This window comes from Malania oleifera, chromosome 8 (genome assembly GCF_029873635.1).
Source record: "Malania oleifera isolate guangnan ecotype guangnan chromosome 8, ASM2987363v1, whole genome shotgun sequence".
Classification (NCBI taxonomy): domain Eukaryota; kingdom Viridiplantae; phylum Streptophyta; class Magnoliopsida; order Santalales; family Ximeniaceae; genus Malania; species Malania oleifera.
The window spans coordinates 17,534,318-17,548,831 of record NC_080424.1 but is presented as its reverse complement, the minus strand read 5'-3'; the positions used below and the strand labels follow the sequence as shown (position 1 = coordinate 17,548,831).

Genomic DNA, 14,514 nt, shown 5'->3' with positions numbered 1-14,514 from the left:
TTTCCCATTCTCACCGGCCTCCGTGCAGAAGATTCCATCACTGTGCTGTGCCAGCTCCCTTTTTTAAACAAGGAAAAATCCAAAATAAAAAAGAGCCAAGGAGCTTAGGCAGTCGCAGGCGAGTGTAGTGAGGCATGATAAAATGAACAAAAATTCGTTAATTTGACTTGCATCCGACCTGTTTTAACTAACTTATAATCAATCGTTTGTTAAATGAGTGAAATATAATTTTTCATTTTTATATACACCTTCTAAACGGGTCAGTCGAGTTTATCAGTAGATATTGGCCAACCCACTCAAATATTTTTTTTTAAAGAATAATAATATTTTTATTTAAATAATTAAGTCGTGAACACTATGTGCTTTAGAGAGGATACAAGTAAAGGTATTTAAATACGATTACACGATATAGGTAGTAATAAATAAGATATCATAAATCTCATGATTTAAATAAAATCTGCATTGTTGACTTATAAGCTCCTTTTGAATCAATAGGCTTTGATTTGTTAGCATATATGATATTCAAACAATTGACTTTAGATCTTTGACGCTTCTTATTTTTTGTTGTGATAATTTGTCTCGAATTTTCGTCATTTGAATCTACAGCGGACAAATGTAACTATCGACGGCTTGATGAACAATTAGTTTTTAATGCTTACAGTTTTACTTACATGAATCAGGAGTTGTTAATTAGTATAAACGGTTGAATGATTGATATAATTATTATAAAAGTTAATATACAAACTAATCGCAAGTTGTCATATACAATTTAAATTATTATGACACAAAATAAATTATTAACAAAATTATATTTGATAACGGTGGTTTATCCGCCCATCCATCATGAATTATCCGACTCGAAAACGCCTAATCCGCAACTTAAACGAGTCAAATATAAATTATAATTTCTTCACTTGATAATCCGCCTTATCTACTACGGATTATAAAACCTAATCCGCTTTGTCAGGTCTAGTGTAGAGACTATAAATAAAGCAGGAAAGGAGGAACAGGAAGTATTAATGTACAATATGGGAAAATGTTCCATTTTACTTGATAACATATCACCTACAAAATATCTCTTCGCATTGCCTCTCTCGCCTTGACGAGCCAAGAAATCTGTCACCTCATTACCTTCTCTAAATTGGTGCTTTATAGAGAATTGAAGACCTTGTAACTTCTCTAATAATTTCCAAAAATCTCATAAGTACCAGGAGAAACAAATTCCATATGTGAGTCATCCCACCACCAATTTCGAGCCTCTTTCAATACAAATATTCTGATATCCCAACTCTTTACAGAATTGAACACTACTGTCCACAACTCCGCTCCATTGTTTGTACCTAGCTCAAATTTTTCAAAGAAATCAGTCTTAATATTACCCGATGAGTCGTGGATGATACCACCACCACCAACATTACAAGAACCTAGATTTCTTGTATAAGAGCCATCAATATTTAATTTCAACTAATCTACTAGAGGCTTTTCCCAAACTACTTTTTGAGGAGTTCTAAGTTTCAGTGTTTTCGTTTTCACCTGAAACTCTTCCAATAAATTTTTATCTATAGAGGGCAAAGAACGATTCATGCCTTCTGCAATTTTTGCGAGGCAAAACATCACATATAATCAAACTACATTCCTCAACTCATACTTATCTTTCATGCGGGGTTTATACCGTTTGAGTCATAGTCTCCAAGAAATTATAATAAGTAATAAAATAATAATCGTGCATTTTTGGGTTGATTTTTTGGCACATCTGAACTATGTACTAATTTTCATTGTCCATGGTTAGGTATCAAAATTTAGAATTCCCAAGAAACACATTGCTTTCTTCCATACCATACTTGCGATGGATCTCGTACTCAGAATATGATTGAGAGATTCCTCTTTTTTATTCACGCAGTAGTTGCAACATGAGACCATATCAACCCCCAGTTTCCGTGCTCTCTCATCTACAAGAAGACATTGAAACATGACTTTCCACATACACAACGATACTTTCTTAGGAAGTAGTTTATGTCAGACCCACTTCATCCATAAGCATTGCTCTCATTTAATTCTTATCACCTTCCAAGCCAAAGCGGTTGAAAATTTTCATTTATGGAAAACTTCCAACTAAACACATCAGACCCCGTTTTGTGCTTTATGGGGACCCTACCAATTCTTTCAGCATATCGGTATCTCAATTCTCAGACTCTCAGTAATCTTAAATCTTTAATTCAAGATGTTGGACCGTGTAAGAATACTCAACACTGCAAGAGGGATGCAGGGTCCCTAATGTCAAGACGAAAGAATCGGTTGGACCAAACTCCATGTCTAAATATTAAATATAATGGATATCTAAAATGAAAGCCAAAACTAAAATTCATGAATGTGGCGGGGAGTGTGGAGGAGAAATGTTTTAGATGAGCATATGGGAAGCCATGCAAAACATTTGCGCACTATATATAAGGGTTGGGAGATGGGGAGCAAGCATGGGGGGAGGGGGGAAGCATGCTATGTCTCGGGGAGGAAGCTTGGGAACTTGGAAAGGATTGGAAAGGGTGCCAATTCACAAGTGAAGAAGGGGTGACTGAGGTATTAAGTTCACGTAGTTGAAAATCGACTTTCCAAAAGTTGGTTTTCAACTTTTCATTTTTATTTTTTTTAGTTCTGTCAGTGTTGGTTGCAAGGAAAATCGAATTTTGGAAAGTCAATTTACCCTTTTCAATTTTTTTTTATTTTTAATTTTTGTGCTCTGTTTTTCGTGTTGTCAACAGCAAGGGCATTGCATGGGGACATGTGGGCAAAACGACTTTTTGAAAGTTGATTTTCCCTTTTCAGCTCTTTTTGTTTTGTTTTGTTTTTTGCACTGGCGCATTGCCGGTTAGCCGTTCCGTCCCGTTCCATCCCTTGACATGTTGTTTTGTAATTTTTTTTTAATATCCAATCGACTTTTCAAAGTTCGGTTAAATACAATTGTGTCTATTTGCTCATTTTGTCTATATCCGTGAATGTGTGTTTTTTTTTTTTAATAAAAAACTTTACACTTCATGTGTTTATCTACAAGGGACCATTACACTGCAACAGCGGAGTGGATTCAGTTCCGGCTGTCTTGCAATGTCGAATTTTAGCTGACACTTGTCGCAGCTCCACTGGTCCCCGTGAAGCAGATTCCATCACTGCGCTGTGCGAATAGGATTCCTCCTTTTTAAAAACAACAAAAAATCCAAAATAAAAAGGGGCCGAGGAGCTTAGGCGCCACATGGCAGAAGAAAATTGGAGTGTAGAGGCTATAAATAAAGCAGGAAAGGACGAACGGGAAGTATAATCGTATAAATGTTTAATGTGGGTGTGGGCAGCCGAGAAAGGCATCTCTTCTGACACAGCCAGGAAAGGAAAAAAGAAAGAGAAAGTAGCAGCACCGGCGGCGGCAGCGGCAGCTCACCTGGACAGTGGAGACTGCTTGTCACTCTGCACAACCGCACAAGGTATGCTTCTTTGCAGGTAATACCTTTTTATTATTTTAATTTCTGTGCGCGCGCGCGCGCGTGTTTGGGTTTTGATTGATCGTTGTGCTTTTTAAACTTTTCATTTTCCAAATTTTGTATTCAGATCTACCCCACGGTACTCCAACATTGTTGTGCTTTGATAATTTTAGATACGATATGAGATGGATAGGCGTGTCTTTTTGTGTTTGTTGGTGTTGTTTTTATGAAGTAGCTAGAAGTTGAATCGTGTTGTTGAATAATTAAGTGGAGTAATTTTTTTCCTTCTCCCCACCTCTCTCAACATGTTTTTCTGGTTATTTATTTATTTTTCATTCATCTGATTTATTTACTGGAACCTTTTCCTTTTGTACTCTTTCAAGAAAAAAAAAAAGGGAAACAAAAACTCAAGAAGGCAAAAGACAAAGGAAATATATATATTTATATTTATTGATTTTTGAAGTTGTTTGGTTGGCCGGAAAATGGATTTGAAGTTGTTAGTTAAAACTGAGAAGATGCTTTTAACTTCATTCACAATATATATAGATTCTTGAAGTTGTTTGGTTAGCCGGAAAATGGATTTGAAGTTGTTAGTTAATAAAACTGAGAAGATGCTTTTAACTTAATTCACAAATATATATATATATATATGTATGTATAGATTCTTGAAGTTGTTTGGTTGGCCGGAAAATGGATTTGAAGTTGTCATTTAAAACTGAGAAGATGCTTTTAACTGGCAAAATTGTTGAGCAAATCTTGTATAGTCTCCCTATTTTCCTTTCTGTTTTGCTCCTCCTTGCAGCTCTGTTTATCTTTTTATTTCGCCGAGTTAGAGCCATGTCCAAACGAGATGGGCAATTGAATCCTGCAGTCTAATGATTCCTTTGCCATTAATTGTTTCTACAAGTATCCAAAAAACATAATGTAATTTTGTATTTAAAATTTTTGGCTTTTTAGAATACACAAAATTTGTGTTTTATTAACTGTTTTCAAAACTATTTTCTAAACTGTGTCTTAGAGCACTCTTCAAAAAATACTAATTAGTTTCTATAAAACATTTTAAATTTTTTCTCTGTTTTAAAATACAATTTTCCCAATGGAGCAAAGACACGAGTGTGAGAGGTATAACGTAATTTTAACAGTAGCATAATAATAATAATTATTATTATTATTATTTTATTAATAAATCATTACTTGGATAAATCTTAGCTAAATGCTATGTTCCATTTATGCTCTTACTTGGTTATAATTATTAAGATTCCATTCAAACTTAAAATATACGTGCACATACTTGCACATAAATATATATAATTTAGGGTAGAAGATACAAGTCTCATATCTTTGAGGTTGGATAAAAAGTAAAAACGTTTTGAGCGATTTCAAAAATTGTGTTCACCTTTTTAAAGGTTTTAAAATTTTTATTGGGAAATTCTTTAAATTTTTAAAAGTGATTCTTTACAAAACTTTAAAATTAAAGATGCATAAAATTAATGTGGATTAAGATAAGAGTTTGAATAATGGGTTTTAACTTTACAGCCTCTAGACTTTACTATACCCTCCAGCTTTGGGACGTTTTCACATGATATTGAACGCTTTTTTTATTCTAGCTCCTTCCCTTGGACAGGGCTACGCCAACAAAATTCACTGGGCGTGAAATTATGTGGTCGTGGACCTAGTTGGGCGTAGCCCCGACCCAGATGCCGTGACGGTGACTGCCACTGACCACCCCACACTTACCAAATATGGTCCCACATTTTTCTCATTGTTAGCCTCCTGTTCATAACTACGAACCATCACTTTTTTTTTTTTTTTGAATATGCATTGAGTATCCACGCATCCGTTTTACGGTCCACGTGACTAATCCTGCGCCCCTTGAAGTTGACCCCATAACTCCAAAGGGAGGGTAAATTCAGGAATCTAGGGGTGGAAACGAGTCCGAGAGGGTTTGAACACCTGACCTCGTGAAAGGCACTCCCACAGCCCGCACTACCACCTGAACCACATCCTGAGGGTTTACGAACCATCACTTTTTTCTTTGGTAGAGGAAGAGAAAGAAAAGAAAAATGGAAGGAAATTTATTTTTTATTGTATATTTTGTATTAAATAATATTAAAAATAAAAATTTATTTTAATATGATTAAAAATTAAAGAAAATTAAAACATGAATGGTGTATAAAATCAATGTTTTGTTCATTGATTTGATAATATATATATATATATATATATATTTTAATTTTCTTGATGATAAAACATTAAAAATTAGATTCTTTTATTTTATTTTATTTTTCATATTTTTTAAATTTCAAAGTAGTTTTGGTCATATGTGATATATCTATTCGCCTCCTTTTTAGAAGAGTGGATCAAGTTAGCACAATGATTACTTAAACTCAACTTAATTTTGAAATATTGAATTCAAAACTTTATTTGGGTTCAAAATTTTGATCTCAACTCAATTAGTCTCGATTTAATTATAGATTAATATGGAGTAGATGTATAAATATATGTAAGGTATATATTATATTAAATATATGTATAGAATATATATGATATGACTTATATAATATATAAATAACAAAATTTTAAAAAAAGTCTAATTAGACTTAATTAAGTTTGCAAGTAGTGCTTTAGAACTTGAACTTGAGTCACATATTCCGCAGAACGACGTTCTTGCCAAGGTTGTATGTCTTTTTTTAGTTTACTCAAGTCCAAATTATTGGGACCCCTTTAGAGGTTCTAATCAAGGAGCACATAGATCCCAAAAACGCATAGTTTCTATTGGGCAATACGCCAACAATCACTCGAAACCTGATACCGAATGTTGTTCTCAATAATTAGCCCTTAGAAACCAATCGTCGACGCCGAATGTACGCAGCGGAAGATCTCACACAAACTCTCTTAAACAATCAATGGAACAAGTAAATGTCCACGAGAGCAACAATTATTTTCACTATCAATGATGAAACTTACAAGTTTTAAAGCTTACTTGAAGTTTAATCTCTTCTAGGGTTACATAATAATCATTATATAACAATCTAATGCGTACAAAAGACCTATAGTTGATCTAAAACACTTTTGTAGCAATCTCTTGGAGAAAATCTGTTACTTGCGTCAACTGAAACTGTCGACAATTTGGAGCAAAAAGAAACACCTCGTAGCTACTGCTTGAAACCATCGACGGTTGCACCCTAAACCGTCGACGGTTTGCCTTCAATGGTTGTACCCTGCATCTCTCTTTTGGTCCCTCGCTTCACGGTGCTTTCCCTGGTACATGCGTTCCACTCAGAATATGAGCCACATTCTCAACAATCACTACCTTGGCGAATATTCACCACTTAGGAGAAATCCGAAAGCATAATCCCTGCTGCTCCACCCAAGCCAGTAGATTGGGATCCGCCTCCCCTCTAACACCTAAATACGTAAACCAAGGCTAAGCCACGCTTGAACTTGACCGTGGTAACAGGACTCCACTTAACTGAACACCCAACTCCTTGAATAATCCTTTGAACCACAATGCTACCTTGGTAGCCTTTGCCTCTGCCAAGAACTCTGATCTAGTTGTAACCAGTGCACCCTAAGACTGTACTCTGAACTTCCAACAATTAGGTATTCCCACAACATACCCTGTTGCAAGCCTCTTGTCTTCCAAATCCCCTGTGCAGTCTTCATCTGCGAACTTCACAACTGACGAATCACTATGTTGCTCGCTCAAGTACCCAAATGCACTGGTATAAGAAACCTTTGACCCGACCTGAACATCACCGACCGTCCTTGAGTACTAAACGATAGACTGTTTACTTAGATTCGTCAATGGTGTACCGGTGATTGGTTTAACATTAACTATGCTAAACCTCACCAACACATGATCCCCAAAACCACCTTGAGATAACCACAATCTCTATGTAGCTTTTGTCCATACAACCGCCTTAAGATAACATCAATCTTCCCATAGCTATGACTACAAAGTCACCCCGAGATAATCTCAATCTCCCTATAACTTTAACCTTACGAATCTCCAACACAAGAACACTCTTAGTAGCGCTCAAAACCTTCATGTCAACTTCCTTTCTCAATAGAGTCCCCGACTGATTTATCTCAGTTGGAACCTTTCCAGCAATCAACATGTCACTCACATAAAACCACAGAATACCCGACCACTTGTAGCCTATCTCTCCCCCCCCCCCCCCTTTTGGAGCACCGCCAACCCACTCGTCTAATTCTTATACAGTAACTCCATCTTTATCACCATGACACCTATCCACATACCCTTCTCCTAGCCGTGCATTAGCTCCTGAAAGGTAGTAGGATCCTTCCTAGTAGTAATGGCTGCCTAAGACATCAGATCATGCCTGGGCGGTGGCCTGATAGTGCCTCTGAGCCTGTTGGGATCCTACTAGTCTCTCGAGTTTGAATTCCTGCATTATAACCAATGTTATCTTTGCCCTGAGTCTGAAACTCCACCTACATCACAATCTCTTTTCTGCTCCAATTTATCTTGTGATACTGCAAGTATCCTGAGTTAGTACTCCCTGCACTTCTTCCCTGAGTCTCCAACTCCACATGCACAACATGCTCATTACTGCTATTGCAGTTTCCTGGCACCTATTTCTCTTTATCTAACTGAGTACGTTGTCCAATGGTTTTAACACCTAAAACCATATCTCCACCAATCGCTACCCTATTTTCCATTAGATCACCCAGTTTGAACTCATTTTTTTTATACTAGAAAGATGCACTGTCTAGAGATCACACCAAACCTAGATCCCACCTCGCTAGAAACGTGCATGACTAGACTTTCAAACTCTCTCAAACAAGATAAGTCTACCGCATAGCCTATCCAAACCTCTCATGCAACTCTCCCAACTAGTGAAACCTTTGGCAATCGATTAATCGAGAAACACTCCATACTCGATGACTTCCCCGAAAAGTCACTTGCAAGCCCTACATACACCATGCCCTACTCACAAAACTCCTTGAGCACGACCATACTCAACACCAATATCTGACCTGAGGAACTTTCTCCCGATTTGGTACTCCACCTCAGACACAAGTTACACCTGACAAACAATTCCAACTTGTTTCGCATGAGATACCCCCAGACCTTTCATGATAACCTCATGAAGTACCCATGTCCAACATGTGATACTGTCCTCACCAGTCCCCAAACATCCATAACAATGTAGTTGAGAATACCCTCCGTTTTGTGTGTGGTTAAGTTACCCAACATGGTATTATCTAACTCAGAACTCTCAGTTGCAGCTTCACCTACAATATCAGTACGTCATCACACCATCATCGTCCAGCCTTCAAACTTGTAACTATACTTGTTACAATTTGAAGCACCTAATGATATCACGTTCTTTCGTAGATCATGTACATGCCTTGCCCCACACAACGTCCTTACCACACTATCATACATGTTGCTCCTGATATCCCCCATTCCAATAACTTTGTAGACCGCATCATTTCCTATTAGAACAAAACCAAGACTCACCAATCTGTAAGTGGTGAATCGGGCTCTATTGGGCATTATGTGAAAAAAACATCCCGATTCTAAGATCAAAGAACCCATGAGGTGTTCTAAACCTGATGAAACAGAAAGCATCTCTCAATCACTACCTAAGTCCCCTTCTTCTACTACATTCGCAGATCTTAACAACCCTCTTGAGCTTTTTCCTTCCCTTTCTCCCACTCCAGACATTCCGATTTTATGTGTCCTAGTTTCCCGCACTTAAAACAACGAATGTCTTTCCTCTTCCTAGACTAACTTTTATTACCACTCGATCCACTCCAGGACTTACCTCTCCCACGATCTTGACTACCCTTCTCCACGAGCCCTTCACCATGTGAACCCTCATCACTAGCCTTCTTCCTTTGATGGAACCTCAATAATGCACTCGTGATGTCCTCCAACTCTAGGATTTCTTTCCCCCAAGTTAGCGTCGTAACCAAATTCTAGTATGTAGGCAGCATAGGTAGAGAATTCAGTAGCATAAACGCTTTTTCCTCCTCCTCGAACTTCACATCAACTCGCCCTAGATCACTAATGATCTGATTCAATGTGTTGATGTGCTGAGTCAAGTTCGAACCCTCTGTCGTCTTAAGCCAATATGAATTTTTCTTAACATATAACTTGTTCGTTAATGATTTGGACATGTACTGACGCTCCAGTTTCAGCCAAACCACTGCCGACAAGTCCTCGTCCATTATATGATACAACATGTCATCGGCCAGACATAACCTGATAGTGGACACAATTTTCACCTCAAACTCCTTCCAACTAACGTGGTCCATGCTTTCCGGCTTCTTACTGTATAGACACTTCACCATCCCTTGCTACACCGGCAAGTCTTTCACCCTTCTCTGCCGTAGCCCAAAGTTCCCCATTCCATCAAACTTACCAACCTCGAACCTTGTAGAAATACCAACCACTGAGAAACAATAGCTTTGATACCAATTGTTGTGCAACACACCAACAATCACATGGGTTCGATACTAATTGTTGTTTTCAAAAATATGCCCTTAGAAACCAATCGTCGACACCGAATGTGCGTAGCAGAAGATCTCACACAAACTCTCTCAAACAATAAATGGAACAAGCAAACAAACACTTGATAATGAACTATACAAACCTAGCAATCACTCAACAATGAGATTCAATGAAAGCAACAATCAAAACACAAGAATTTAAGTAGTTTAGCAATTTGCCTATGTTCACGGGAGCAGCAACTATTTTCACTATCAATGATGAAGCTTAATCTCTCCTAGGGTCACATAATAATCATTATACAACAATCTAACGCTTACAAAAGATCTATAGTTGATCTAAAACACTTTTGTAGCAATCCTTTAGAGAAAATCCCTTCGATTAGCCCAATCTACTAATCTCAGATTTGAAAATCCGTTACTTGCGCCAACTGAAACCGTCGACGGTTTGGAGTAGAAAGAAACACCTAGCAGCTACTGCCTGAAACTATTGACGGTTACACCCTAAAATCATCGACGATTTGCCTTTAATGACTGCACCCTGCATCTATCTTTTGGTCCCTCGCTTCACGGTGCTTTCCCCGATACATGCGTTCCACTCATAATATGACCCACATTCCCAATAGTTCCTCTCCCCAAAAATGACTTCTCGAGTCGAGAAAAACATTAGATATTTACCTAAATGAGTAGGTCCTTCAAACTCGAATAGAGCTAGAGAGTGAGTCAAGTCTGAGTTCTTCATGAGTAGACTCGACTCAATTAAACCCTTACTGCCTCACCTGGCCTAACTATTTTCTTATTACTAATTTATTAATAAAGAAAAAAATAATTTATCATCAAATTAAATTTTATGTATAAAAATATTGTGCGTATGTTTGTTTCTCTGATTAATTATATACAAAAGTTTGATATTTCAAAATATTTATTCAATATTTTACATAAGTTTTAAATTTACAAAAATTAGAATATAATTTTGTTCCAAGTATCTTATTTAATTTCAAAAAATTTTAAAGGCTAATATCAATGCTAAAAGCCTAAAACTATGTATGTTTATTATAGAAAGGAGCGTGGAAATTTATTTAGGATTGATTTTGTATTTACTCCATCGTTCCCTAATTACAAGTATAAATAGGGGTTGTAAGTTGTTGTAAAAATATAATTGCCTAGAGTTATTTTATTTTATTTTTTTATATTCTTCTTCTTCCTCTGATTCTATATTTCTTTTTCCCTTGGCCCGTTTGCTCTGATTCTTATCAGATTGCTTGCTATTAAGCGTCAAAAATGGTTCTTTAATTTTTTTTAAAAGGTAGACTATTGGTTAATCATAATACTTTTCTAGAGCAATATTTTTAAGGAAGGTAAGAAAAACATATGCATACCTTAAGCATATCACCAATAAATACTATGAAAGATCCCTCAGGAACAGTCATGTGCCTCCAATTGCCTTCTTTAGAGAAAATCTTGAGGCCTTTAACTTCATTTTGACATAGAATCGTCAACAAATTTTTGTCTGTGTGAGCCACTAGATCAAGGGCGGAGTCACTGCTGTTTGGCGGAACTATGTATTTCATTAGATAGAAAATGCTTGACGAATTCTCCACTTGAGAATTGTAATATTTTCCCATACTGTAGCTCTCAAAAATCATTTTTAAAATGAGAAGGTTTAGCTTTAGCATCTTGGAGCTCATGGAAATCATCTGGGAACCGTCATGAATTGAGAGAGAAAGAAGAAAGAGGAAAAATGACATATAATAACACATATTAGTTAGTAGTTATCTATTAAAATTCAAAAAGTGCAACAATACAAAGACTAATTTTTCTCAAAGAATGAAATTTTAATTTCCATTTAAAAAAAAAAAAGCTTAAATTTGATGAAAATCATTTTAAGATAAATTGCTAGAATGAGCTGGCAGAATTGAAGAGGATTGATGGATGAAGTCCAACGATCAACTTGGGGATTAGGTCGTGGGTCAAGTACATACCATGTGAGGGTAGAGCTGTATTTGTCTCTGTGTGGATTATTGTGAATTGCCCCTTTGCATGAAAATTATCAAATCAAAGAACCCACTCATATATTCACTTTAATAAGACAATGATCCTATTCTCATGGCGATGTCATGGAAAGACATGTACCCTTCAATTTGTATATATATATATATATATACCCTTGCATTTAATGAGTTAGCTTTTCTAATTTTGTCATCATGCAATCATCACTTGAGTAAAGAAGTATAAATTGAAAAATTTGAAGTAAAAATAATTTATGATCACATTCTTTATAAACTGCCACATGGCAGGTCGTAAACATCTGCTATCTATGTGCTTCGCTGTTCTTGAATTGTAAAAGATAATAATATATTATTATTTATACTACTCTATTCTTTTGTTTAGCAAAGTAGATAAATAATTATAAGGACTTTTTAGGAATTTGAATTAAAAGTAATACTCAAATACATGTTTCCTCTAACTTTTAAAAGATACCAAATTAGAATAATAATGGGGGTTGGTGTTTACAATATGATAAAATTTTCTTTGAAAAGATAATAAGTCAGATTTCTTATATATAAAAGAAGGTGAGTTATTTGATTTGTTAATATTAATTATACACTTCTAATTTAAAATTATGAAAAATATCTTTGACGAGATATGCATGTGGTATGCATGTGTTCGTGTCCTTAATTTAATCTCTTATTACGTATTTCAATATGTATAATTAAGTATATTATATTTTTGGGTACCAAAAATTTTAATGTTAGGATAAGTATGAAAGAAAAATTTTCACATAGTATATACATAAAAGGAAAAATCTGCCCCCACGACATGACGCGGCAGAAAGACATCAGCAAGTAAAAAGGAGCATCGGGGGTTCAATTTTAGATAGATACACTCACAAAACCAGCGGTACTTGTGGATGGTGAGAGTTTACTCTGTAAGCTAGCGGAGACCGTAGATGATGAGAGTTCACTCTGTGAGCCAATAGAGACCGTGGATGGTGAGAGTTCTCTGTGAGTCAGCGGGGACCGTGGATGGTAATGGAGATATGTCTCGAGGGTCGAGTTGGCCAAACGTCCAACTGATGCACAGAAGTTGTGTCCGCATCTGAACTTTATCCTGATCAGCGAGACCTGGTGGCGGAGGATGCTGATCCGTAAGTTGGTGCCGTACTAGGGAGTCCGAAGGGCTCGTTGGTGGCTGGAGTTTCTATGTAATCAAAAAAATAAAAATCGTTACGAGTAATTATGAAACTCATAAAGGTGTGAAGTGCATTTATTTATTTTATTTCTGATTTTGATTATAAAGTATGGTTCAGTTATAAAAATAAATAAAGAATCAAATTATACATAACAACAACAAATAACAATAAAAAAAAGCTTTAGTTCCACTAAGTGAAGTCAATTATATGAATAATTTTTCGTCAATTTATACAATCAAGGATATTAAATCCTTATTTAATATCTCCTCTCAAGTTATTTTAAGTTTACCTCTACCCCTACCCCTTCTATTGTCCCCCACAGTAATTAAGTCACTCTTCCTCACAAGTGCACCAGACATAACATTCGTATTTCATAAGCATAGTATATATATAAATATATATATATTTTTTAATTTTTTAACTTTAAATAGGAAGGAATAATTATTTTTAAAATTGTAAAAAAAAATTTAGTAGAAAAAAAATTGATAATTGTAGGAGTATTTATGATCTCTAATATAAAAAATAAAATAAAATAATATTTGGCATAAATAACTTCATAAAATTAATCAATTTATCTCATCACATGAATTATTGTTAATTAAAGTATTAAATAAAATAAGTGAGCGCCCTGGACAGTTTGGTAAAATCGGATCTCCGCGGATTTGTGGCTGTGGGGAAAGGAGCTGCTTGCCTAACCGGCGACCGCACTTGTGGCTCTGGTCGCCGCAAGAGGACACGTGTTGCACTGTGATTGGCCCTGTTTTTGGACCAGTGTGCTTCTAGAGTTTTTGCACAATCCGTTGCCAAAACGGCGGGTCCATTGTCGTCTCATCCCATCCATTGCCAAATCGCGTCTCGCGCGATTCAACTTTAATCAGTTCAATGGGCATTGCGATTTAATTAATTTATTAATTTCGTAGGCAAAGTTAATGACGTGGGATGGGATGATGATTGATTTGGTGGGGAGAGGGGGGGCATGGTCAACGCGAGATTTGGGTGAGTCGAAGGGGCGAGTGTAGGTGATTAAACTCTCCGGTGTGATCAACGGTGTAGATTAATTGGAAATTGGAATAGATAATAAGTAATGAAAAAATAAGATTAAAATTAAGATGGTAAGCAGAAATCGGAGCTGGGCTAGCTTTGGCTCAATTCTCCTCTCAGGACAGGAAGGTAGGCCTTACCGCCTTAGCTCCAGTACCGTTATTTTGCGGCCCAGGTTGTTGGTTTTTGGCTTCTTCTTCTGAATCCTCTCTCTCTCTCTCTGCATCTGCTGAGCGTACTGCATTGTTCTTCTTTATTGTGATAATTGTGCTGCTTTTCTCTGCGATTTTCCTTCACAGATGAAGGGCCGCTCAAAGAATAAACATGAGGTAC

General features: G+C 36.3%; 1 protein-coding gene across 14 annotated transcripts in view; it reads left to right on the top strand.

Annotated features, from left to right (window-relative positions):
- Positions 1-3,306: 3,306 nt before the first annotated feature.
- Positions 3,307-14,514, top strand: part of LOC131162247 (type IV inositol polyphosphate 5-phosphatase 3) — a 47,954-nt gene continuing 36,746 nt past the window's right edge. For 8 of the 14 annotated variants that reach the window (XR_009138734.1, XR_009138733.1, XM_058118537.1 and 5 more), the window contains exon 1: positions 14,045-14,510. Coding sequence is in view for 12 of the 14 variants with exons in the window: in XM_058118537.1 (XP_057974520.1) it covers positions 14,481-14,510 (30 nt within the window). In the remaining 2 variants the exon portion in view is untranslated. Of the gene's footprint in view, positions 3,468-13,691; positions 14,511-14,514 lie in introns of those variants that run through there. The other 6 variants (XM_058118534.1, XM_058118541.1, XM_058118530.1 and 3 more) reach the window with 3 other exon arrangements.